General features: G+C 39.4%; 1 protein-coding gene across 2 annotated transcripts in view; it reads left to right on the top strand.

The window, feature by feature from the left end:
• Positions 1-7933: 7933 nt before the first annotated feature.
• Positions 7934-27191, top strand: part of LOC132509858 (zinc finger protein 112-like) — a 30875-nt gene continuing 11617 nt past the window's right edge. The window contains exons 1-5 of one of the 2 annotated variants that reach the window (XM_060131372.1): positions 7934-7972; positions 19412-19552; positions 19653-19697; positions 22252-22378; positions 25909-26001. In XM_060131372.1, coding sequence (XP_059987355.1) covers positions 19683-19697; positions 22252-22378; positions 25909-26001 — 235 coding nt within the window. In that variant the 5' untranslated portion in view covers positions 7934-7972; positions 19412-19552; positions 19653-19682. Of the gene's footprint in view, positions 7973-15230; positions 15486-19411; positions 19553-19652; positions 19698-22251; positions 22379-25908; positions 26002-27191 lie in introns of those variants that run through there. The other variant, XM_060131373.1, reaches the window with a different exon arrangement.

Here is a 27191-nt window from a genome sequence, read left to right on the forward strand (position 1 = left end):
CAAGTGGGTAACAACTATAGAAGGCCAAGCCAAAGTGTTCATTGTCAGAAGCAGACACCACTGTTTCTCAGCAGTCTTGTTTAATGATGGGTTTTTAGAAGGTGCTCATTTTGTCAAGTTCCTACCAAAATAGTGATTTAGTTTCGGATTATAGTTGGATTTGGGAGGAGGAGATACTTTACAATATTTTTATTCATCTTCAATAACAATGTATTTTTTTTGTACCTTAGTTTATTTATAGGTTTCTTCATTTGGATCATATTTTATTCCTAGTTTTATTGTCTGTATCTGAAACAGCCATTCAAATGCAAATAAAACCATCCCTGAAGTATTACTTTCTTACCGATTCAGGTGGGCAATAGTGAAAGATTAACAAAGCTCATTGTCAGTAAGGGAGTAGAAAAAAGTTAGCATCCTCACATAAGTTAGTGGGGAAAAAAAAAACAGGTGTAACATTTCTGGAGAGGATTTTGTATATACGTATCAAAGTGTATAAGGAGCATTGTCTTTGATCCACTAATCCTACTGCTCAGAATTTATCTTTCAGACATAATTGCACAAGTTGGAAAAGATGGTTTCAGAAGGGAACATCTTCTAAGAATTTTGCAATAATAAAAATTGCAAAGAACCTAAAGATCCATGAATAAGAGATTGAGGAAGGATTTCCCTGGCAGTCCAGTGGTTAAGACTCTGTGCTTCCACTGCAGGGGCTGCTGGTTCGATCCCTAGTCAGGAAACTAAGATTCCCACATGCTGCTCAGTGTGGCCAAAAAAGAAAAAGAAAAAAGAAGAGTCATGTTTGAAAAAAAAAAAAGAAAGATTGAGCAAATTATGGTATCCCCGTGTAATGGAATAATATACACCACTAAAAATGGTCTAGACCTACAAATTTTTCACATATTGTTTGGAGGGAAAAAAATGAAGTTATAAAAGATCAAGTACAATCTGTGACTAATAGAAAAGATTTTTAGAATGCAGAGAAGCACCGGGAACCATCCCCCTCCACCACTCTACACTTCACTTTTCAGTGTTGTAAGGCTTTCCCTAAATTATTTTCCTCATCTGAAAAATCTTTGCTTTTATCTTACCCTGTTTAATATATGTGAAAATTCAAAACAGATTACCAAATATTCTTTTTCCTCTCACAAAGATAGAATCTGTTATATAGGAGATCATGTGATGTGATTTGTGATAGTGGTTTCCTTGTTTTAAGACATGTGTGTTTTTTTACATATTTGCTGTTATTTCTTTTTGTTTTTCTCTTTGTTGGAGAGAAACTGGCCCAGGATTTGCATTGGCTTTGGTTGAACAGAATGTTTCTGTTCAAATACTTTCAGTCCCTTCTATGACGTATTCTTGCCAAAACAAAAACAAAACAAAAACAAAAAAACCTGTATCTAAACTAGTCTTTAAATCAAAATTCTACTTTACAGGAAATCTAGAAGATTAGAGGAGAAAGTATGAGAAGCCGTTAGACAGATCCAGAATTCAGACACCTAATTTGACATCTTGATTTCTCCAACAGTTCAAGGACATTAAAAAATGGCAGTGCTTGTGTATGTATGTAGGATATAGTTCTAGAATAAATGAGCCTCAGCTGAGATAACAATCAAATACAATGAATTGATCTACTTGGATAGTAACTAGAATAAACCAGCTGTAAAATATTATTATTTTTAAGCAATACGGTATTTGGAAGGAAATGATAATGTCAAAGACTGTTTTAAAATCCTTTAGTAACAAAATTTTATAATGATAAGTGAAGTCAGTGTGGCATGTTGATAAGTGTTAAATTTAAGGTATATGTATTTAGTATTGATATTTCATATTACTATTCTCCATACTTTCATATTATTTTTAGAAGTTTCATTTATAAAAATTATTTCCTGTCCAGAAGGAAAGCGGTAAGTACATACTTCCTGTAGTTTCACTTGTTATATGACTCCATCTCCTACATCAACCTACCTACCCCACAGCCTCAAATAATCATGACCTCACTTTGTTTAAACAGATCTATAGAAAAGAAATATTCTTAGCAAATATATGATGTCAAAGAGAACAACACAGGAGTAGTCAAAGGGAAGCCTGAGTTTGAACTCAAAAAATTTCGAGGAAAGAGACCTTTTCCCTAAAATAATATTTTCTCCAGTTCCTTGCCAGTGCACCTCCTCTCATTTGTCAGAAACAGCACTGCAGTTTCTGTTTTACGGCCTGAACAGTGCGTGAAACTCCTTGTGGATTCTTGGCATCTTGCAGTAAATAGTTTATACCAGACAGCAAACTCAGAAGTAGATGAAGACAGGCACAAATAAAGAGACAATGGAGTCAAACCAAGTCTGAAATTCCATGTTCCTTAAGGTCGATATCCAGTGCGCACAGACCAAGTCCCTTGTCTTTTGTCATAGGCACATCCTGCTAAAATGTGTTAATTTTCTTTTAATGTGAAATGCGTCTCTTTTTTACCCCTAAATATCCATATTTCCTTTAAATTCCCACGTTTTAGTTTTTTCTTGGAAAAAAAAAAAATACAAGGTTGAATTTTACCAAAAAAAATAGTGGAGGGAAGGCGGAAGCACTACCACGCAGACCATTCTGGGAGTTGCAGTCTGAAGCAGTTCCACCCCAGACAGGCAGGGCTCTAGACCCATTGGGAATTCTGGGAAGTGTAGTCCAGAAGCTGCGTGCAATCGACAACACTTCCTCTTCAGGAGTGCGGGGTGCGGCCCCTCTCGGGTGGTCTCCGGATCCAGGGAAGTGAGTTGCAAGAACTTCCGCTCCAGGGGAGGTTGCGGCCATCGTACACCATGTGGAGTGGAGACTTGAGACCCAGCAACTACTCCGTACCTCCTCAGCCTAGACGAGGGACCAGCAGTGGCCCGGCCCTCTGCCTTGAGGAAGAGAAGCGATGGTCGGCAGAGGACAAGGGGTAGAGGCATTTGCGCCTCCCTCTCGGCAGAACCTCCTAGCGTTTGCAGCGGTTAGCGCGTCCCAGGTTGGGGTGATGCATCGCTGGTTTGATGGTCTGTTGGGTTCTGTGCTTCCCCAGCCTCTCCTTGACTCGCAATCAGCACAGCCACTTCCTAGTGTTATAACTTTGGGCGAGTTAATCTCTGTGAATCAGTTGCCAGGGTATAATTATATAGTACTTAGTGGGATTGTGAGAGTTAAATGAAATTAATACTTTTAAAACGTGTGGAATAGTAATGGAGCACAGAAACGGTTGCTTGTTATGGATGCACAGAGTTCTAAGCAAAGCAAATATAACAATGATTAAGTCTGTATGGAAAAAAGTTAATTTCCCCGTGTTAAAAAACAACATACATAAAGGTAGAAGACATAGTAAACTGGGCTGAAAATATTGACCTATTTGACATATATTGACATATATGCTAGAAAATGGCTTAAAATCCTTAACAGGAATCTTAAGATAATGAAACCTCAATAGGAATATGGATATGAATACAGCAAAGGATATGAATAGTCAAGTTTTTAAAAGAAGCAATCGCTATAGCAAGTAAATACATGGGAAAAATGTGATTAATTATCAAATAAGTGAACATGTTTAAACAAGTAGTTCTCCACTGATTGCTCTGGAATCGCATGAAATATAATCTAGGCTCTAAGGGTAGTAGCCAACCTTCCGCCTTAGGAGGGCAATGACGTGAGGGTTCTGGGAAGTGTAGTCTAACAGCTCTGTAGGCGGCGAACTTCCGCTACAGGGGGCCGCGGCTGTGACTAGTATCTTGTCGGGAGTTCTGGGAGCGTAACCAAGAATTGTGGGTAGAGTCACTTCCTCCAGGGAAGTGAGGTCTTGGCAGTCCTTCTTCTGGAGAAACTCAGGCACGGGACGGCAATGCTTCTTTGCTTGGCTGGGGTCAACTGTGACATGTCCTTGGCCTTATGAGAGGGAATGTGCAGCCAGAGGCAGAGGGTGGGGTTGGGCCCTACTGGATTGAGCCTTCTTGAGTGCCACGACTGGTGGTCGAGGGTTGAGTCTCCTGTATTCTGTGCTGTCTGTTCCTAATCGCCAACTGACCCTGCAGCTCTGCCACCTCCTAGGGGTGGGGGTGTGAGATTAAGCAGCTAACTTAATCTGTTTGTGCCTTGCATTCCTTTCCTGTAAGAAGAGGGAAATAATAGTACTTACCTAGTAGAGTTGTTTGGAGGGTTAAGTGGGATAGTCACAAATAAAAGGTTTAAAGCCAAAGGTAATTGTATCTTTTGGTTAATGTATTTAATTTCCTGAGAAATGTTCAGTTACCTGACAATTTACATGAGCCCAGGAAGAGATGAGTCCCACTTGGCAGTGCTACCAGACCTTTTCTCTGATCCCTGCAGGAATCCAGGTTATTCCTGAATTTCTTCTGGGTTCATTTTCTCTCTCTTTCAGAAGAGAGAGAGAGAGAGAGAGAGAGAGAGAGAGAGAGAGAGAGAGAGAGAGAGAGTGTGTGTGTGTGTGTGTGTGTTTCTCCAGGATAGTGTGTGTTTGTGTTCTGTGATTCGTGCAGAAGGGAGACACGGTTCTGATTCCCCCCGCCTCCTTTCCTTTCCCAGCCTTAACTTCTTTTTTGAAAAGTAATTAATTAATTTATTTTATTTTTGGCCACGTTGCTGCGCGCGGGCTTTCTCTAGTTGCGGCGAGCGGGGGCTACTCTTCGTTGCGGTGCACGGGCTTCTCATTACGGTGGCTTCTCTTGTTGCGTCGGCTTCAGTAGTTGTGGCACGCAGGCTCTAGAGCACAGGCTCAATAGTTGTGGCGCATGGGCTTAGTTGCTCCGCAGCGTGTGGAATCTTCCCGGACAAGGGCTCGAACCCGTGTCCCCTGCATTGGCAGGCGGATTCTTAACCACTGCGCCACCAGGGAAGTTCCTAGGTGTTTTTGTTGGTTTTTTTTTTTAATGTTTATTTAGGCCGTGCGGGATCTTTGTTGCAGCATGCGGGATCTGTTTTTTTTGTTTGTTTGTTTTAGTCTTGCGACATGCGGACTCTTAATTGTGGCGTGCATGCGGGATCTAGTTCCCTGACCAGGGATCGAACCCGGGCCCCCTGCATTGGGAGTGCAGATTCTTAGACACTGGACCACCAGGGAAGTCCCTCTTCAGAAGATTCTGATACACATGACTTTAAAATCCTGATACCAAATATGTGAATCACCGTCGCCCTCTATTGGCAGAGCCTAACATAGACCCAGATGGCAAAGTAAAGAGAATAGCTGCAGATTTCCCTCATTCCAGCCCCATAAAGCAATGTAAAGAAGGTTGGGTTTGGAGCTAAGAGATAATTTATTAAATGCATACATGGAAATTTTTAAATTATCTTTTTGTTATTGATTTTTGGCTGAATTTCATTGTATTCAGAAAGCATTTAATTTTATTTCAATATTTTGAAATTTGTTGTTATTCTTTTTGGCGCACCTTATGACCCCTTTCTGTAAATATTTTATGTGTGCTTGAAAAGATATGTATTTTATAGGTATTTCCAGCACCTTTTGTTCCCCTAGCCCCAAATGGGTGTCAAGAGTGCTACAGAGCTTCTAGGCTTTTCGGCTCTTTGACTAGACCATCACCCCAGGAGAAAAGCAGCCCCTAGTACATGACTCCCCAACTTTTTCTGAATTTTAGCCCACTAACTCTCCATTACCTTGTGTTTTGATGCCTTCCAATACTTAAAAAAATGTATCCACCTTTCATGTGCCAGATGTTTGTCCCAAATTACCTATTTTATTATTACTGGAAGCGTAAGTATACAAAACATTTCCTTTATTTTGTCTAGTGTATTTTAAAATTTCCCTGACATTTTATCCCCCAAACTTACCTTTTATCAGATTGATCTTCCTTAATACGTGAGCTACGTATTAGATAAGTATTTTTAAAAAGACATTTCCTTTTGGGAGGGGTTGTTAAAGAGTCACGTGGTATAATTTCTTTAAATGATCCCCGTCTTTAAACCACTGCGCGTTTTCACATAGTGGCTGTTATGTCATTTTTCTTTTACTCCTTAGTGAGAGTACTTGCCCAGCATTAGAACTGGTTTCAGTTGGACACTGTATGGGACCTTGTTCAGCTATTTTCAACACCATATTTTCCTTATCCCTGCCAAAAATCTAAACTTTAACCTCCAGTTCACAGAATATATCAAAGTTTCAGGGCAATAAATGCCAGGTCAAAAAAGCCATCGGACAAATGCAGAATGTAAGCAATCCTACATGACAACTGATCTAGTTAGTTCAGTAGGTGAAGGGCATACAAAAAAGGGGAGGGGGAGCTGTTCTAGATTACAAGAGCGTCAAGTGATATAACATCAAATACAATTAATGTACCTGCATAAAGGAAAATAATATGCATTTCTTTTTTAAAAAATTCATTTATTTTTGGCTGTGTTGGGTCTTCGTTGCTGCGCGCGGGCTTTCTCTAGTTGCGGCGAGCGGGGGCTACTCTTCGTTGCGGTCCGCAGGCTTCTCGTTGCGGTGGTTTCACTTATTGTGGAGCACAGGCTCTAGGCACGCGGGCTCAGTAGTTGTGGCACGCGGGCTTAGTAGTTGTGGCACGTGGGCTCTAGAGTGCAGGCTCAGTAGTTGTGGCACACAGGCATGTGGGATATTCCCGGACCAGGGCTCGAACCTGTGTCCCCTGCATTGGCAGGCAGATTCTTAACCACTGAGCCACCAGGGAAGCCCAAGGAAAACAATCTGTATTTCTTCCCCAAGAGAAGAGTGGGCAATTAAACTTTCTCCTCTCTTTTTTTCTTTATTTCTGCTAGTTTTCTGACAACTTATAGTATTTATGATATCAAGAGCAGGGTGAAAATAGGTGATGTGATATTAGAAGCTCAAAAAAGAAAAAAATTCAAGATTTCATAAAGGATTTATCCCTTCCCATATTAGAATGTTTTATCTGTATCACTACAGCTCCTTCCATTTGCCTTATGACCCACATTTCATAGTTAGCAATTAAAGCAAAGGAAATGTGGAAAATATTTGCTGCTGCTGCTTTATGCCCTGGTCAGTGGTTGCATCTGCTTCTTGTGGATTCTTGGCATTCACGTCCATTCTTGTGGATCTTGGCATGAACAGCTCATGGGAGGTAGCAGTGTCAAGAGTTCTAGATGCATTCACACCCATACAGAATAAAAGAAGCAATCCAGTTAAAGTAAGGTTGAGATCCTGTATTCCTTACATTCAGTGCCCAGTGCAGGCAGCACAATTTCCTTTTAGTATTGCATTTTTTGCCTACAAATCGCTTTCTTTATATAATCTATTCCCTTACTCCCTCCTTCCCTTTCTCTCTTCTTTTTTCATATTTCAAGTTTCTCTAGTCTGCCTTTATGGGTAGTTTCTATGAATAGGTAGGTGGATAAGTAAATAGAGTTTGCTCTGGTTGAGTTTTCTTTGTTTTGGTCACGTTTTAAAAAAAATTTTTTTGAAGAAAAAAGGGAGAGAAAGACCAAGCTCGACTAACAGTATAGAGTTGATTCATACTGACTATCCTAAAGAGAATACTGACTATCCAAATACTGTCTACCCAAAAGAGAAAAGGCGGTCTTGCGGAAAGGGCTGCCCCCCAGGAGATTCGGTAATGGCAGCTCAGAAGATCCACAGAATCAGAGATAGTTACGCTCCGAAAAGGCGCCTTTAAGGAGATACAGAATTGTGTAGTAGAGCGCTCTAGGTTTGGAAGCACTTCGGCTCCAGGAAGGCGGGGTTACGAAACTCATTCTGGGACGCTGTGAAGTACAATCCACACGCTCAGTATAGCAGCCAGCACTTCCGCCCTGGGAAGGCGACGAGGTGCCTGGGAATTCTGGGAAGTGTAGCCCGGGAACACCGTAGTTGGATAACTTCCGCTACAGGAGGATGAGGCTGTGTCCCTGCTCCCGTTGGGAATTCTGGGAAGCGTAGTCCAGGAGGTCTCTGTAGGCAGAGTCACTTCCGTCCCAGGTACGCGAGGCCGCGGCCTTCTTTCCTCTCGGAAAGGTGAGCCTCCCCTCCCCCGAGCCCCTCTCCCCGCGTCTACACTGACCTTTCTTCGCTTTGTTGTGGGCCAGTAGCGACCCGGCCCTCGACCTTGGGGAAGGAAGCCATCTGCGGCGAAGGGCGCGGGTGGTGCTCCCTTTGAATGAGCCTCCTGGAGCGTGGGACTGTTGGTGCATCCCTGGTTTAGGGGCCCGGGCCAGGGCCGTATGTCTCTGGGGTTGGGAGTCTCCTGGGTTCTGTACTTGCCTCCCCCCCTTTTTTCGCGACCACCAGCACGCGCTGCCGCTTCCTAACAGTATATTCGGCGAGTATGTTCATGTCTCTGTCTCCTCTTCTTTAAAGTTGGCCTTAGTGTCTACCTAATAGGGCTATTGTGAGAGTTAAATGAGAATGTACAGGAAAAGACTTAGAACAGAGGCTGGCTTGTGGTTAAAAATCACAAGGTCTCTTGTTACTAGTATTTTTTAATTTCCTGAAAAGCGCTCAGGTCCCTGAAAGCTTTTGTGGGTCAGCGCTCCTGCTACAGTGTCCCTGGCCCTTCTCTGATCCCTGAAGGAATCGGGGATGAACCCAGACTCCTAATTTTTTTAATTAAAAATTTTGGAGAGGATCACTTCTGGCTGTTGTCTGGGATGTGCACTGTGATTTATGCGGGAGTACTGATGAAGTTCTGATTTCTTTCAGCCTCTTTTCCTCTCCCAGCCTTACTTCTTGCAAAAGGCTGAAGTGAGGAGGGAATGACCCTTTGGCCGCAGGCAGCAGAGTCACCTGACTAGGGCTTAGCATCCTTCTTCCTTTTATGTCATCTCTTCGCAGGGGAGAAGACATTTCCATCACTCATGGGCAAATTCTGCTACAAAGATGCCCTGATATTTGTTGAATAAATGCAGGAAGGGATGGGGGAATACGTGGGCATGAGTAATAATGATAATGTTTAAACATTTAGTACTAAACATTAATCTAGGAGCTTTATATGAATGAACATACTTAATCCTCACAAGAGCCCTATGGGAACTGGGGATACTGTTATTCCCATGTTAAAGATGAGGAAACAGACACAGAGCCTGAGTTGTTTATCCTAGGTCACACAGCTAGTAAGAGGCTTACCTGGGTTTTGAATTTAGGTAGTTTCGATCTGCTGCCTTAGTTCTTAATGTGTTTAGTGTCAGGTTGAGAAGGCATGTTTGGATTTTTATAGAGGGTCATGAAAGCTTTGAGTTTTTGATGAGATTTTTTTCAGTTATCTGCAATTTAATTGAGTTTTATTTGAAATAATATAGTTCATATTCTATTATGAAAATAATGATTGCATATTATACAGAAGAAAATTTATGAAGGATGTAGTACAGGATGTAGCGATAACAGTATTAATATTTTAATGTTTTCCTGTTCTGTAGATTTATTTTTGGACTTTTACTTAAGTTTTTCAAAATAGGTATCATAGGTTTTATTTTCCCCTTAAGTTCTTACTGTGGAAATTTACAAACAGAGCCAAATGTAATAAGAATAAAATAATGAACCCCTGTGGAACCATCACCCAAATTCAACCCTTGTTAACATTTGTCAGTCTTGTATAAACACACCCCTGCTCCAATTTTTTTTTGTTTCAAAATTTTAGAGCAAGTCCCCAACATTGAGTCAGTATGATAGTGATTGATTTATTGTTATAATTGCCAAAAATTGATTATCATCCATTGTTTATATCCAAGACCAAGAAAGGGAGATGTTAGCAGCTACTCCAAGGTTTTTATTTTTGCAGCTTGGAGAATGGCACTCATTTGAGAAAGCTAGGGGACACGAGCATTGCACTTTGGAGAGGGATGGTTCCAAAGTCCAATGCTCTTTGTTTTCCCGTATACAGTTTGACTTACCTATGTCTTGGGGCTCTTTGTTTCTCATCTCTCTCTTTTCATACACTGAAAGTTCTTCTGTTGCCGGGACCATGTCATATTTTTCTCTGTGTGCCCAGCACACAGTACAAGATTGGCAAGGGTTTGGAGTTAGAGTAGCTACTCAACAGACTGCCGGCATCAAGAGTTTGCAGTGCAGAATTCCTGAAATTGGAATTAGGTAACAAAACAGAATAGAAATAACCCATGGAGACGTTCCTTAATCTTTAATGTTGGTGAGCTGTAGAATCCATCATCTATTTCAGATTGTTGAAATGCTTATGAGCAATTATTTTCATGATCTAAAACAAATTTCCTGAGATATACATTGATAGAAATGATAACAGCTAACATTTATAGATTGTGTTTTATGACCAGGCAGTGTTTCCAGTGACTTACAGATACTTATTTTTCATAACAAACCTATCATTACCCTCATTTTACAGATGAGAAGCAGGTTTTTTAAAACAATCATCGTACAGTAAAATTAACTGTTTTTTTCCTGTTTGGGATACAATTCTATTAATTTTACCACAGGTGTAGATTCGTATAATCACCACTTTCATCAGCCACAGAACAGTTCCATCACACCAAAACATTCTCCTATTTTCCTTTTATAATCACCCCTCACCGCATCTGTAACCACTGGTGACCACTATAACCCTATAATTTCATCTTTTTGAGAATGTCACACAAATGGCCTTATACCACATGTAACCTTTTAGGGCTGGATTCTTTAACTCAGCATAATGCGTTTTTTTTAATGAAAAATTTTATTTGAGCCAAATCGAGGATTATAACCTGGGAACAGCATCTCAGAGAGCTCCAAGAACTGTTCCCAGCTTAATGCCTTTGACATTCATCCTAGTTGTGTATCAGTACTTTGTTTTTATTGCTGATTAATATTACATTTATGGATATACCATAGTTTATCCATTCACCCATTGAAGAATATTTGGAATGTTTCTAGCTTTTGGCATTTATGAAGAAGCTGCTATAAATATTTGTGTACAAGGTTTTCTTTGCTTATTTTTCTAGAATTCATAACCAGGAATGGGATTGCTGGGTCATAAGGAAAATGTATGTTTAACTCTGTAAGAAGTGGCCAAATTATTCTCCAGGGTATCTACTATTTTGCATTCCCATTAATGATATATGAGAGTACCAGTTGCTCCACATCCTTGTCAGCACTTAGTATTTTCTGGTTTTGTTTTTTTAATTTTAGCCATATGGTAGGCATGTGTTGGTATCTTATTGTGACTTTTATATACATTTCCTTAAAGACTAATGATGTTCAGCAGATACACCTTTTTTCAGCTTATTTATCTTCTCTACTAAAGTGTTTTGCCCAGTTTTAAATTGAGTAATTGAGTTGTGTTTTCCATATTGTTGATGTTTGAGAGTTATTCATGTATTCTAGATACAAGTCCTTTGTCAAGATATGTCCTTTGCAAATATTTTTTCTCAGCCTATAGCTTATCTTTTCATTCTCTTAACAGTGTCTTTTGCAGAGCAAAAGTTTTTAATTTTGATGAAGTCTGATTTATCAGTGTTTTCTTTTATGAATTGTTCCTTTCATGTCTAAGATCTCTGCCTAATTCCAAGTCAGGAAGATTTTTCTCTTATATTTTCTTCTAGAAGTAATGATATCTACTTTTTCATTCCTAATATTGGTAACTTTTGTTGTCTCTCTTTTATTTTTTGCCACTCTTGCTAGAGTTTTTGTTATGGTAAAAAAAAAACAACAACTGCTTTTGGTTTCATTGATTTCTGTATTTAGCTTTATTATATCCTTTCTTTTGCTTGACTTGGGTTTATTTTGCTTCTCTTTTCTAGTATCTTAAGTGTAACTTATAGGTTTTCTTTTTTTTTTTTTGCGGTACTTGGGCCTCTCACTGTTGTGGCCTCTCCCGTTGCGGAGCACAGGCTCCGGACCCGCAGGCTCTGCGGGCCGTGGCTCACGGGCCCAGCCGCTCTGCGGCATGTGGGATCTTCCCGGACCGGGGCACGAACCCGTGTCCCCTGCATCAGCAGGCGGATTCTCAACCACTGCGCCACCAGGGAAGCCCTATAGGTTTTCTTTTAAGAAGTTGAGCAAATCCCAAACAGGATGAACTCATAGCAATCCAAGCCCAGGCACATTATAATCAAACTGCTGAAAACGAAAGACAAAGAAAGAAACTAGAAAGGAGCCAGAGAAAACTAATGCATTACCTTTATGCTCTAGTTGTCATATATTGCATGTATATAGCTTGAAAACCCTATAGTGTTATAATTTTTGCTTCCAATGGTCAAATATATTTTAAAGAACTCGAGATGAGTAACCTATCATATTTTCCCGAGTATTTACTGTTCTGTTGCTCCTCCTTCCTGATGATGCAAATTTCTTTCTTTTATCTCCTTTGAAAGTTTTCCTTCACCAATCCTTTTAGAGCAAGTCTGCTCCCTGTGAATTCTTAGTTCATCTGAGAATATCTTTATTTCACCTTCATTCCTAAATATTTTTCTAAACTATTATCTTTAGTATACAATTCTGCTTTGACAGTTCTTTTCTTTCACTACTTTAAAAGTGTATTGTGCTACTTCCTTCTGGCCTCATGGTTCCTAATGAGAAATCTGGGTTCATTCGAATCATTGTACCCCTGTAGGTAATGCATTGTTCTTCTCTGGCTGCTTTCAAGCAGCATTATCACCTGGGAGCTCTATATAAAGGCAGGTCCTTGGGTCCAGTTTCATGTCAATTTATTTAGAATTTTGAAGGGGTGGGACTAAGGCTCTTACTTTTAATAGGAGCCCCAGGTGATCTTTATTTACTTTAAGATTGAACAAGTGCTTGTTGAACAGCCTCATTTAATTTTTAACATTTATTGTTTAACCTACATACAGTAAAATTATTTTTAGTGTACAATTCTGAGTTTTGGCAATTGCATCACACTAAAAATTTGTGCGGAATGAAGATCTGCCTTGTTTTAACTTTTGACAACAATGGAAATTTATAAAGTAGCTTGGCACTACTTGGGATTCAAACAAAATTAGTTGTCATTGAAATGACTTTACTACAGTATAAGTGCTATTTTTGCCTTCTAGGTTGAATTCATTAAAAAACATCATGAAGTCTGCAGCTAAAGCTAATTTCCAAAGCCATTCAGTATTCAATAATAGTGGTGGAGGGCAGCTTTTCTCACTTAGAAAGCCCGAGATTTAAAATATCACAATAAAACTTTACTGCAGCTCAGCCATTGAACTGCTGGGTGGTAAGGCAAGTCGGGATATTTAGCTTCTGTTTCTGACGAAATTCATGAAACTTTTGATGATTAAGTCCATGAGAGTAAATGAAGTTCACTGTTGATGCTGCTGCTTCAACAGCACCTGATATATTAAAATATTTTCCAAAGTACCTGCTGATGAATAATACAATAAAGAACCATCGACTACAAACTTACATTTTTAGCAGCTTTATAAATTTGTAATCAGTTTTCACACAGTCCAGAAGATTACACTTCAGGTTACACTGAATTAGTATGTTTTCAACTTCTTTGAAAATATTTTCACTTGTAGTTGTTCCATGCAGGCTATTCTGGTGACTTACTGATTAGTCACTTCAAACTTGGCAATGATTCCTTCAATAAACAGTTACCGAGCAACATCTGTGACATATGCTGAATTGCCAAGAGCCAAATAAAGTTTATCAGAATTATTTCCCTTGTATTTTAATTGACTATAGTGTTCCCATTGTATTCAACTCTTTGAGCAACGATTCTTGCCCAAAGTCTAATAATCTTAGAAAAGTTTATTTTTTCAGGACACATTTCTTTGGCTGCCACAGTCAAACATGATTTAATTAACTCATCGTTAAATTGCTTTATTTGCTTGGGACAGAAATAGAAGCTGAATATCTGAATATCCAAAACTTATTTTGGTTACAGCCTCATTTTCATTACTTTTGTGAAGAATATCTGTTCCAATGAGACGTTTCATTAAAATTTTTAAATCCTTCTGACCAGTGCTTTACTGTGAATTGAGCATATTTGTGATGAATGCTTAGTCTGCTAATGTTCGCATATATTGTATTCTTTTAGCATAGCTATGTTGTTGCTGCATAAAAGGCAAAAGGCTTTGCCATCTAATTCTGTAACAAAATATTTTACTTCCAATGTGCCTTAAAAGTGCAACATTTGAAGTCTCTTTTTCTCTTCTTGTTTTGACATGATGACTATGTGCTAGTAATAAAAAAAATTAAATGTTGTGGTATATCATTACATGCGATACTTTAAAAAACACATGTGATACTTCAATTGCTGTTGAGCTATAGCTAGGTCACTATGATTTGTACTGTGTTTAGCAACAGTATAAAGAAATGAGAGGGGCACATACGGTCTCTGTTGTAACTACACAACTCTGCTGCTGTAGTATGAAAGCAGCCATAGGCAATATGTGAACAAATGAGCATGATAATGTTCCAATAACACTTTATGGACATTGAAATTTGAATTTCATGTAATTTTTATGTGTCTTAATATTCTTTAAAAAAATTTTCCCAACCATTTAAAAAACTCAGTCCATCTCTAAGAATGTTAAAAACCATCATTAGCACACAGCCTATACAAAAAGAAACAGTGGACCATAATTGGCCATATTTTGCCAGTGCTGATTTTGACTAGTGTTTTCATGTTTTCAGTTACATCAATTTATGTTTTATGTTTATTTTGGACTTATTGACTTTTGTCATATGTTTATTATTTCCTTTTTTTCTGTTTGTTTTAGGTTTAATTTATTTGCCCTTTTTCCCCTAGTTCTTAGCTTAGATAATGGATTTAAGACTCCTCCTCTGTTGTAATATATACATCATTGAATACATTTTTTTAAAGAATATCTGCTTTGGCAGCATCTCATACATTTTGATATGTTGTGTCTTCATTTTCATTCCATTCAAAATATGCTCGTTCTTTCTTTCTTTGGTTGCTCTGGGTCTTAGTTGTGGCAGGCAGGCTCCTTAGTTATGGCAGGCAGGCTCCTTTAGTTGCAGCTCGAAGGCTCCTTAGTTGTGGCATGTGAACTCTTAGTTGCAGCATGCATGTGGGATCTAGTTCCCTGACCAGGGATCAAACCCGGGCCCCCTGCATTGGAAGCACAGAGTCTTAACCACTGCACCACCAGGGAAGTCCCTGCTCTACTTTCTTTTGTGACTTGGTCCATTGGTTGCTAGAAGTATGCTGTTTAATTTCTAAATGTTTGGAGATTGTCCAGATATCTTTTTGTTATTCACTTCTTGTTTAATGCTATAATAGTTAGAGAAAATATCACTTCTGGATACATCATAAACTTCTGAAAATTAAAGATAAAAATTCTTGAGAAAATATGTGGTAGAACAATGATTCATACATCTGCAGATTTCTCATTGGAAATCATGTAGGCCAGAAAACATTGGAACAGCATCTTTGAGGTGCTTAAACAAATCGTCAACTCAGAATTATATATCCAGTGAAAATTTCCTTCAGGAAGAAGGGGGGGAAATGTCACACCTATGCTAACAAGGAGTGTTAAAGGAAGTTCTTTAGGTTGAACAGAAATGATACCAAATGGAAACTAGGAACTTCAGAAATGAAAAAAGAGCAACAAAAATAGTAAGTTTTTTTGTAAATATAAAATATTGTTTTTCTCCTCTTAAAAATGCAACTGTTTAAAATAAAATTTATAGCTTTCTTGGCTAGAGCACTGTATATAGAGAATACATATGACAACTAATTAAAGAACGGGGGAATTGGTAAAATAATAACACTAAGTACACTGTGAAAGATATGTATATTGCAGCCCCAGAGGAGGAAAAAAAAAAAAGGTGATAATAGCCAAAAACTAATAGATAAAAAGAGATGAATTTAATTCTAAAAAAATTGAACCCAAAAGAGGGCAGAAAAAGGGTCATAGAGGAAGAAAATCAAGAAGGAAAAACAGGGGAAAATAATAAAATTGTAGACTTAAATCTGACCATATTAAAAATTACATGAAATGCTAATGACCTAAATATGCTAATTTTAAAAGATTGTTAAGATTGGATAAAGAACAAAAACTGAGTATATGCTGTCTAAAGGAGCCCCACTTTAGCTATAAGGGTATAGATATGTTAAAAGGATTAAAAAAAAAGTACCATGCAGACATCAATCAAAAAAGGCTGGAGTGACTGTATTAATATCAGACAAAATAGACTTCAGAACAAGGACTATTACCAGGGAGAAGTAGGGACATTACACCAAGCGTCAATTCACTACGTAGACATAACAATCCTAAATGTGCACCCAGAAAACAACAGAGCTTCAAACTACATGAAGAAAATCTGACAGAACTGAAAGAAGAGATAGAGAAATCCACAATTAAATATGGAGATTTCAACACTCTTCTCAGTAATCAATACAAGCAGACTGAAACTCATTAAGAATACAAAACTGATTATTCCTACCTGAACAATACCATTAACCAACTTGACCTTGCTGACATTTCTAGAACATGCTATCAATACAACAGAGTGCACATTACTTGCATAAGCTTCAGTTTTAGCAATTTCTGTTGACCTGTCTGAGTTCACTGGAGTTTCTGCTCCTTGTTTCTGATCTGTTTCTCCCACTCAGTTGCAGGTTTCTATGTAGCAGGGACTAGGTCAATTTCTCATTGTGTTTATTGCCAAGTATAGGGAGAAAAGAGTTATTCAGTATGTTTGGGGTTGGTGTAATTTTCCAACAGGCAGCAGAAAATAGGAACCTTCAGCTATATGAGATTGTGTTCAAATTTTCTGAAAATGCATGTGGGAGAATAAACAGTATAACTATTCCCTGTCCTTTGTCTCAGAAAGTTTTGGTGGGATGCCGAAGCCACCAGCTTTTTCAGAATATTCCAAGGGTAATATACACCTATTGATAATTACTACCTAAAGCAAATATAGTTAGAAACAAACCAAGGCTAATGTGTGGCTTCTGTATACTTCATGGTGATAATGAGGATGATACAAATAATAGCTAACATTTATTAGGTGTTTATTATGAACCTCACTGGCTTTCTAATGCTTTGGTGCATTAACTCATCTGTTCTTCATAATAACCCTATTTTTATTGCCATTTTACAGATGAAGAAACAGAAGCATCAAGAGGTTAATTAACTTGTAAAAGTTTACTTTGCCAGTAAGTGGCAGAATCAAGATTGAAGCTTGGTGGCCTGATTCTATAGCCTGGGCTCTTGGGCAAAGCCCTGCTTTTATTAGACTGGCAAAGTTTTAGGAATTAATAAGGCTGCAGCCAAACCTGTTAAAAGGTATCCTGGAGCAGCTGAGTGTTAAAAGCTAACAGGGTCAAGGATGCAGGTGGGCAAACTACTGCCCATGGCTTATTTTTGTAAATCCCCTTTTCCTCCCCAGCTAAGAATGGTTCTTATTGGGTTGGCCAAAAGGTTCATTCGGTTTTTTCCTTTCGATGGCTCTAGTAGCCCTTAGTTGTCTTTAACTTCATTCTAAACAATTTTGTTAGATTGTATGTAACAGCTGTCATATCAGTGTGCATTTAAAAAAAGACTTATGAATTTTTGTGTAGCCATTTTAATATTGAAGATGGAAGGAAAAGAAAGCAACATCTTTGGCATATTATGCCTTATTATTTCAAGAAAGGTAAAAACGTAACTGAAACGTGAAAAAAGATTTTTGCACTGTATGGAGAAGGTGCTGTGACTGATCGAATGTGTCAAAAGTGGTTTGCGAAGTTTCATGCTGGAGATGTCTTGCTCCCCGAGCAACACGAGGCTCCCCGGTTGGGTAGACTGGTTGAAGTTGATAGCAATCAAATCGAGACATTAATTGAGAACAATCAACGTTACGCCACGCGAGAGATCGCCGACGTACTCAAAATATCCAAATCAAACGTTGAAAATCACTTGCTCCAGCTTGGTTATGTTCATCGCTTTGATGTTTGGCTTCCATGTAAGTTAAGTGAAAAAAACCTTCTTGACCATATTTCTGCATGCGATTCTCTACTTAAAGGTAATGAAAACGTTCCGTTTTTAAAACAAGTTGTGACAGGCAATGAAAAATGGATACTGTACAATAATGTGGAATGGAGGAGATTGTGGAGCAAGTGAAATAAACCACCACCAACCACACCAAAGGCCGGTCTTCATCCAAAGAAGGTGATGTTGTGTATATGGTGGGATTGGAAGGGAGCCCTCAATTATAAGCTCCTTACGGAAAACCAAACAACTAGTTCCAACAAGTCCTGCTCCCAATTAGACCAACTGAAAGCAGCGCTCGACGAAAAGTGTCCAGAATTAGTCAACAGAAAATGCAAAATCTTCCATCAGGATAATGCAAGACCACATGTTTCTTTGATAACCAGGCAAAAACTGTCACAGCTTAGCTGGGAAGTTCTGATTCATCTGCCATATTCACCAGACATTGCGCCTTTGGATTTCCATTTATTTTGGTCTTTACAAAATTCTCTTAATAGAAAAAAATTCCAATTCCCTGGAAGACTGTAAAAGGCACCTGGGACAGTTTTTTGCTCAGAAAGGTAAAAAGTTTTGGGAAGATGGAATATGAAGTTGCCTGAAAAATGGTAGAAGGTAGTGGAACAAAAGGTGAATACATTGTTCAATAAAATTCTTGGTGAAAATGAAAAATGTGTCTTTTATTTTTTACTTAGAAACCAAAGGCACTTTTTGGCCAACCCAATACATATGAAAGGTTGTAAAAAGAACAAAAAGAACAGCATTCCACAGAGACAGTTTGTGGCCACAAAGCCCATGATTAGCCCTTTTTTGAGTTCTTCTTCCACAAATGACTTTGAAGTTGCTTGGGAATAGTAAATAAGATAAATAACAGTAAATAACTATTGAGAACAGTAAATAACCTTGAGGAAGAACCCAAGAAATTACACTCCTGTTCTCCAAATCCTCCCAAGGGTCAAGCAGTGAGCCAATGCTTTATACAGATATAGTAGCATCACGGGCTTCTTTAATCTTTATTATATCTTCCCATATATATATATATGGGAAGAGGGAAGTATCAATACCAGTTGAGCCTCCTCCCGCTTCAGGAGGAATATTCACCAGCCACTAAACTTTTCAGAAGGGTGGGCTCAGTGTCTAAACAAATGTTCTTATCAGGGCAACAACTTATTAAGTGAAAAGCCATAATCTCTGCCACGCAGATTTCTTTCTACCCCATCTGCAAGGACAGTTTTATGATGTAGAATAGTATCTGCTTCTCTGCAGCTACAAGATAATAGAAAACATTGGTATAGTTACAACAGTTTTCCACTACTCACGCACATAATCCTAACAGCAGTCTTACAATGTTGGCACTATTACGATCCCAATGCTGCAGCTTGCAGAAAGGAAACCTAGAGGTTGATTAACTTAACCATGATTAAAAATATATAGCAAATATATAGCAGTGCCAATATACAGCAATTTTATAGCAGTGTGAGGTTTTGAAAACGAATTGTCCCCAGAGGCCACTTTTAACCAGTACCTCTCCTCTCCCACTTAACTGTCTCTCCTTTCCCACATTTCCCAGGAACAGAATGAGTACCTGGGGAACGTCGAGGTGTGTGAGAACTGCCAGGTATGGCGGTGCAGGCTGTCCCATGCTCGTGGGCATCCTGCCAGGATAGCCTAGTGGCAGCTGGACCCCAGCCCACACCCTGCTTGTGAAGGTGTGTGTGCCTGGGAGGAGGGACACCTTTTTCTGATTTGCACAGAGATGCATTTCCCCCTCTCTCATGGCTTCTTTCTTTTTACCTTTTGTGCCTCTTCAGGTCTCTGCCTTTCCCCAGGAAACGGAGAAGATGATCAAGTTCCAGGTGAGTTGGATTTTTATTTCCGTCACTTAACACGTATTTCATTTCTCAGTAAGTGGACACCTTTTTTCTCTTCCTTGCCAAGCATAAAGAATGACAGCGGACGTTTAATACCATTTGTGTGCCGTGCTCTTTTGTTTCATTTTTTTTTAATTTCCCTTTTCAGTTTTTATTATCATTGTATTTCACAACTAATGGTGTGAAAGAGAATAGGAATTTTTAAAATGGGGCCCACACGTTATTACCCTGCTTACAAATCACCTGTGTCTTCCATGCTCATTTTTCCTGTGCATTCATAACTATACTTGTAATAATAGATACAATTTTGAATTTTTTTCACTTAAAATTATAGCTCTTAATTTTTGTCATCTAATATTATTTCAATGAACTGTTACACACTCTCCCCTATTTTTTTTAACTATTCGTCATTCACAAGCTTTTAAATTCATGAGGATTCTCACAGTTTTACACAACAGTATCAGTTTCTCTACATCTAATCTTTACTCAAAAAGCAGTTCTGAGAGAATTCTGATACTATTTGTCCTTATGTTCTAGGGACTCAAAACTTAAAAAAAATTTTCTTTTCTTAAGTGGTACCTTTGTAAAATGACTACTTAAAGGATGGTTTTGTCTAACAGGGTCATACTGAGGCTGAACTCAGAAAAAAATAGTGTTGGCTGTTTTCATTCAAAAAGCGCTAATTCTTTCTTTCCAGGACCTGAAAGCTTTCTTTGTGTGTGTCTGTGTCTGTGTGCCTGTGTGTCACACCATTCATGAATTAATTTATTAGAGCATTACAGGTACTTACTTTTAAAATTTTAGTCATACTATAAGACACACAGGCACTTTCCATCTGTCGTGCTATTCACTGCTCTAAGAGGGGCTTGGAATCATCTTCACTGTAAACATGAAGATAAGAGGTTCATGTAAGTTGAAGACCTGTTCAAGTTCCTACAGTAGGCAAGTATCTGGCCAACTCCAAAGTCTTTGCCTCTGGATTAAGAGTATCAGGCATACCATTTGGGTGGAAAGAGGGGCAAAAAAAAAAAAACCCAAACACACAGACAAACAAAAAAACAAACCAGAGTTCTCATTCAGAGACCAAGACTTGAAGTTGTGATGTTCAGAGCTCCAGCCAGAACAAATACACTGTTGAGCAAGTCTTCATATAGAAATTTTAAATTTCCCTATAGCAAAAAATTAAAAGACAAATAGCAAGGTAGAAAGAAAAATCTTTATAACATACATGGAAGAAAAGGCCTTACTATTCCCAAATGAATGAATGTTATTACAAAACAAGAAATAGAGATGACCAGCAAACCTATGAAAAGGGAATGATCTTCATTACTAATCATCTTTGTGAAAAAAATTTTTTTTGCCGCACCGGGTGGGATCTTAGTTCCCTGACCAGGGATCGAACCTGTGCCCCTTGCAGTGGAAGCATGGATTCTTAACCACTGGACCGCCAGGGAAGTTCCGTGAAAATTTTTTGAGATAACTAGTTTTTACTTCCCAAATTGACTTCTGAGATTATCAAAGATTTTTTCTTTTTAATATTCATGTCCATTGTTGGCCAGGGTATAGAGGTTTAGGGATTTATACTTTCTTGGAAACAGAATAAGTTAAGAAAAATCTTTTTGGAGGAAACATCTGCCATTATGGTTTCAAAACTTTAAAGTTTGTTATTCTTCAACATTACCATTTCTACTTTTTGTAATTTATTTTAAGGAGATAACCAGCAGAGTTCCAGGGACTAAGGTCTATATGGAAAGATTTTTGCAACATTGTTTATAATAAGTAATCTAAAACTAAGCATGCATTATTTGGATCAGTTCACTATATTCTCAGTCATCAATTTCTTGAATTACTATGCAGCCCTGAAGTGGGATGCCGGAATCGTCGTCATCATCATCATCATCATCTTCCATCATCATCACAATAATAGTTATCATTTATTGGGTACTTACTATGTACCAGTCACTGGTCCTGAGTGCTTTACCTATAGTCACTCGTTTTATTACCAGTACCCTAAGGTACAGTTATCAGCCTGCAAATGAAGAGAGGATGAGGATCAAGTCCAAGGTCCCACAGCAGAGCATCCTGATGTGAACACAGGCATTCAGGCTCCAGAGCTGCGCCCATAAATGCTGCACATCTAGATGGGGCACAGAGGAGGAGCTACATACTCGAACAGTAAGGGTGACTCGTGCCCTGTAAGATCAGCACATTAAATAAGTGGTATAAGTGTATAAAATAGGGAAAACAGACTCCATCACACGCTGTTGGAACTAAAGCTTTTCTAGCAGCCCACGCGATGCACCAGAGTTCCAGGGACTTACCTATAGGAGTACTAACAAAAGGCAGCAATTTAAAGTGCAAGGATTTCTTTTCCTGCAGCCCTTCTGGTGAATGGAATTGGCAGTGTGAAAAGCAAACAGCAGGCAGCTACTGAAATTTGACTCGGTCCCTCGGAATCCAGAAGAGCTTCCCATTCTTGACACTTTCTCAGTGCTGCCCCTCTTCCATAAACATAGTCTGTGTGTGTTTGGTATTGTAGGAGCCAGTGTCCTTCAAGGACGTGGCCGTGGTCTTCACCGAGGGGGAGCTGGGGCTGCTGGACTCTGCCCAGAGGAAGCTGTACCGAGACGTGATGCTGGAGAACTTCCGGAACCTGATCTCAGTGGGTGAGGACGGGCGCCCTCTGTGACGCAGTGTCAGCCTCCTGGGGTGTCTTTGTGTGCGTAGTTGCTTGAAGCTCTGGGACTCCTTCTTTGAGCTTGGGTACCTGGGAGTCCTAATAATCCCTGTGCAGCAGAGACAAGATGTTTCTGATGTTTCTGTCCAGGAAAGCAATCTGTCCTTTCAACTATAAATGGGCAGCTTGTGGTGCTGCCCCACTGGTTTGTCATAAAATCAGTTTAGTGAGTTGCTCCAGCTTCTTTGTCTTTCAGGGTTCCAGTAACTGTAGTTGTTTTTGTTTTTGTTTTTGTTTGGTGTGGGGGGGGCACCACACCACACGGCTTGCGGGATCTTAGTTCCCTGACCAGGGATTGAACCTAGGCCTTCATCAGTGAAAGCACCGAGTCCTAACCACTGGACCGCCAGGGAATTCCCACTGTAGTTGTTTATAAATGTGATTTTTAACAGGTATTTTGTTTTTTGTTTTAACAATGTATTTGTAAATAACTTCAGACTTACAGAAAATTTGCAAAAGTAAAAGTATAGAACAAGAACACCCATACAGCTTTTACCTAGATTCACCTATAGTAACATTTTACCCCATTTAAATTTTATCATTTATGTGCGTGTTCTTTCTCTCTCCATAAATATTTATGTATATGTATGAAAACATATGTATATACCTAATTTTTTTCTGAACGATTTGAGGGTAATTTATGTACACCATGGCCCTGTTATCTCTAAATACTTCCGTGTATATGCAGAGTTCAGGAATCCCAAGACTCCCCTTACTCTGACACCAGTTGCAAGCTCGGGGGATCCCCTGAGCCTCAGTAGTTTGCTAGAACTCTCAGAAGTCACTGAAAGCTGTTATACTCACAGCTACACTTTATTACATGGAAAGGATACAGGATAAAATCAGCCGAGAGAAGAGATGCCTGGGGCAGAGTCCAGGGGAGTTTCCAGCACAAACTCCCAGCTGTCCTCTCCCAGTGGAGTCGTGGACGGCACTCAGTCTCCGCATCGGTGACGGGTGACCGTACATGAGGAGTGTTGCCCACCAGGGAGGCTCACACAAACCTTGGTGTCCAGAGCTTTGATTGCGGCTTGGTCACATAGATGTGGTTGGGCACCTACGTGGCTGACTTTGGTTTCCATCCGCCCCCTCACTCCCGGAAAGCTGATACACATAACCTAAAGGCCCCACCATAAATCACATTGTTAAACTCTCTGGTGCGGCCCAGGGCCTCCAGGTAAAAAAAGACACTCTTATCAGGCAGTACATGGCCAGTGCTTAGAGATCATCTCCCAAGAGCTGAGGGCAAAAGCCAGACCTCTCTTTGGGCAAGGTTAATACTTCACTGAACAGTATATTTGGTAGAAATAGGAATATTCTCTTACATATCCCCAGTGCAGATATAGTCCTTTTATCCAATCTATCATTTATACCCTAATTTTATCAGTGGAGCCAATTATATAACTTAAAGCATATTCTTCTCTCTCCAGGGCAAGATCCAGCCTAGGGTCTAGTCTAGCTGTCAGTGTTTCTTTAGCCTCCTTTAATATGGAGCATTTTCACAGCATTGCTTTGCCTTTTAAGACTGTGACTTTTTAAGGAATACTGCTACTCCCTCCCCCCATTTTTAATAGAGCATTCCTAGTATTTCCTCATAATTAGATTCAGATGATCCATTCTGGCTGGACCTCTGCAGTTGGTAGTGGTGTGTCCTTTTGAGGGTATCACATCTAGGGACACACCATCTGTCCCTCGTTAGTGATGCTAATTTTCATCACCCTGTCAAGATGTCCAATTTCTCCACTGTAAGATTACTGCTTTGTTTCCTCTTGCAGTCACAAGGCAACACTTTTTAAGACCACGCAAACATTTCCCTATAGACTTAGCATCCATTGATGATTCTTGCCATATCCAATCTTTACCACGATAGTTACCAAACGATGATTTTCTGACTTCGTGCTTCCTTCACACGTAGCAGTGAGCACTTGGCATTCTACAGAAAGCAAGAGCCCCTCTCTCTTAACCATTTATTTATTATTTGTAGGGACTTGTGAATTCTCTTATAAAAATGATTTGTAATTTATTACTGTAATAATTATCTTGCTAAAGTTGTTCCAAATTTGACCCCTTTAAGCTGACTCCTTGCCCTTGTAATATGCCCCCAGCCTTTTTCTGAGCACTGTCTTATTTGGGAGCGTAGCATGCTGTCCCAGGCTCATCCTGCACTTTGCCCCAGCTCTGGAATCATATATTTCATTTATTGGGGAATGGTATTTAACACCAAGGTCTGGATGCTGGGGACTGTCCTTGCCACTGTGGTTTCTTTGTTTCCTGGTCTCAGGGTTTAGAGCTAGGAGGTAGGGGTGTGTCTGTGTGTGTGTATATTCATATACATACACATATACATGCACACATATTGATATAAATATGTATACATATGAATAGCTATTCAGTTTCATTCAAAATAAGAGAGATTATACTGAAACACCGTTTTTCATCCATGAGATTAGCAAAAATTCAAAAACATAACACTGTATTTTGGGGGCAAAGCTGTGGGGAATAAAACACTTTCATGCATTGAAAGTAGGAGTTCAACTCGATACCACCCCTAAGGAGAGGAATTTGACAATATCTAACAGAACTATGGAGTTATCTTTTCCCAGTTCACTTGTAGGAAATTTCCCTAAAGATAACAAAGTGCAAAAGAGCATTAGTAGTATACTAGTTTGTGTAAGGAGGAAGGGAAAATAAGTAAATATATGAATATCTGCCGACCTTTATAAGAAGAAACACAGGAAGGATTAATCAGGAAATCATGAAGTTAGTTTCTTATAAGTGGGTGGAAGGTAATAGTGTGGAAGGGATGTTTGAGAGAGTTACACTTGTCTGAATACACCTTTTTATCTAGTTTGGACTTCTGAAAATATGTTGGTTCAACACATTCTGAAGAGTAAATCAAATAAGAAGGCAAAGGGATGATAATCTAAAAGAAAAATGAATTGTATTTGAAATTAATACCTTAACCACAATGAACAGAGAAAAGAAAGAATTCATGGAAGTAGCTAAGGAACACAGTGTATAACTCTATACCCTTAGTTTTAGGTACAGTGGGAGGGGGATGGGAGAATGATTTGCAATCCTGAACACTTTTTAGTGGATTTGCTTTGATATGGAATAAGCAATTCTGAGACTATTTTAGATGTACTACAGGTGCCAAGGCCATTCAGTGGAGAAAGTATCATCTTTTCAACAGATGGTGCTGAAGCATTTGGACTTCTGTATGCATATATTTGCATGCCTCACATCTACCAAAAAATTAACTCATGATGAATAAGAGACATAATGTAAAATGTAAATTTTAGAAAGAAACACAGGAGAAAATCTTCATGACCTTGGGTTAGGCAAAGAGGTCTTAGATATGATCCCCAAAACATGATTCAGAAAAGAAAAAAAGAAAAAAACCACACAAGTGGGACTTGGTCAAAATTTAAAACTTTTGCTGTCCTTGCCTTTTTTCAGGGAATCAGCCCTTCAAACCGGAGCTTATATTCCAGCTGGAGAGAGAAGAGCTTTTGATGATGGAGACGGAGACCCAGAGAGAAGGGTGTTCAGGTGAGAACCATCCAGCAGTGACCCAGAAGCCAGAGAGCCCCTCCTGAAACATGAGTCAGAAAATGTCAGGCCCTGAGGTGTCTGTCCCCTCACCCCCTCTAGTTTTCCATATTCTAGCTCATTCATCCTGTCCCAGCTGCACTGGCCCATTGCTGCCCATCAGACCTGTCAGAATTCTGCTTCTGCTTCAGGTTACTTGGCTTGCTTTGCTCTGTGCCGTGACTGAGTGCATCGGTTAATGCACGTGTGGTCTTTCACTGTCTTCGGTCCTCCTTGAGGCAGCTAATAGGTATAGAATAAATCAGTGTGATGGAGGGATGCTCTAGAGTATTGTTTGTCAACTGATGAATGCCTGTCCTAATTCTGTTTAGGTGTCCTTGAGTATTCATGGATAGGTAGCCATTATTCCTAAAAGATGAATAGCCAGTCAACTAAAGGAAATATCAAAAATGATCAATGCCGGGCTTCCCTGGTGGCGCAGTGGTTGAGAGTCCACCTGCCAATGCAGGGGACACGGGTTCATGCCCCGGTCCGGGAAGACACCACATGCCGCGGAGCGGCTGGGCCCGTGAGCCATGGCCGCTGGGCCTGCGCGTCTGGAGCCTGTGCTCTGCAACGGGAGAGGCCACAACAGTGAGAGACCCGCGTAACACAAAAAAAAAAAAAAAAAAAAAGATCAGTGCCAACATTATAATTTACCCTTCCCATGCAGCAATTTCAAGTGAGACACTCTTGCATTAACTTCCTCATTCAGATGCCCAGCTCTTTATTTTCCCATTCTGTCCTCTCTTCTCCCCGTTGCATCCCCTAACACCTAAACAGTCTCTGGACCTAGCTACGGTTTTTTAAAAAAATTTTATTCAATTTACTTAAATTAAAAAAAAAAAAACAGTTCACCTATTTTTCCCATTCCCCAACTGCTGCCTCTTGCAACCAACAGTCTGTTCTCTGTATCTGTGAGCTTGGTTGGTTTTGTGTGTTTGTTGCGGGGCGGGGGTTGGTGACTTTAAGTTCCACATATAAGAGAGATTGAGCGGCATTTGTCTTCAAATACCTCAAGGTCTACCCGTATTGTTGCAAATGGCAAGATTTCATTTTTATTTATGGCTGAATTTTCTTTATCCATTCATCCATCAGTGGACACTTAGATTGTTTCCTTATCTTGACTATTGTAAATAATGCTGCAGTGT

This window comes from Lagenorhynchus albirostris, chromosome 19 (genome assembly GCF_949774975.1).
Source record: "Lagenorhynchus albirostris chromosome 19, mLagAlb1.1, whole genome shotgun sequence".
NCBI lineage: Eukaryota > Metazoa > Chordata > Mammalia > Artiodactyla > Delphinidae > Lagenorhynchus > Lagenorhynchus albirostris.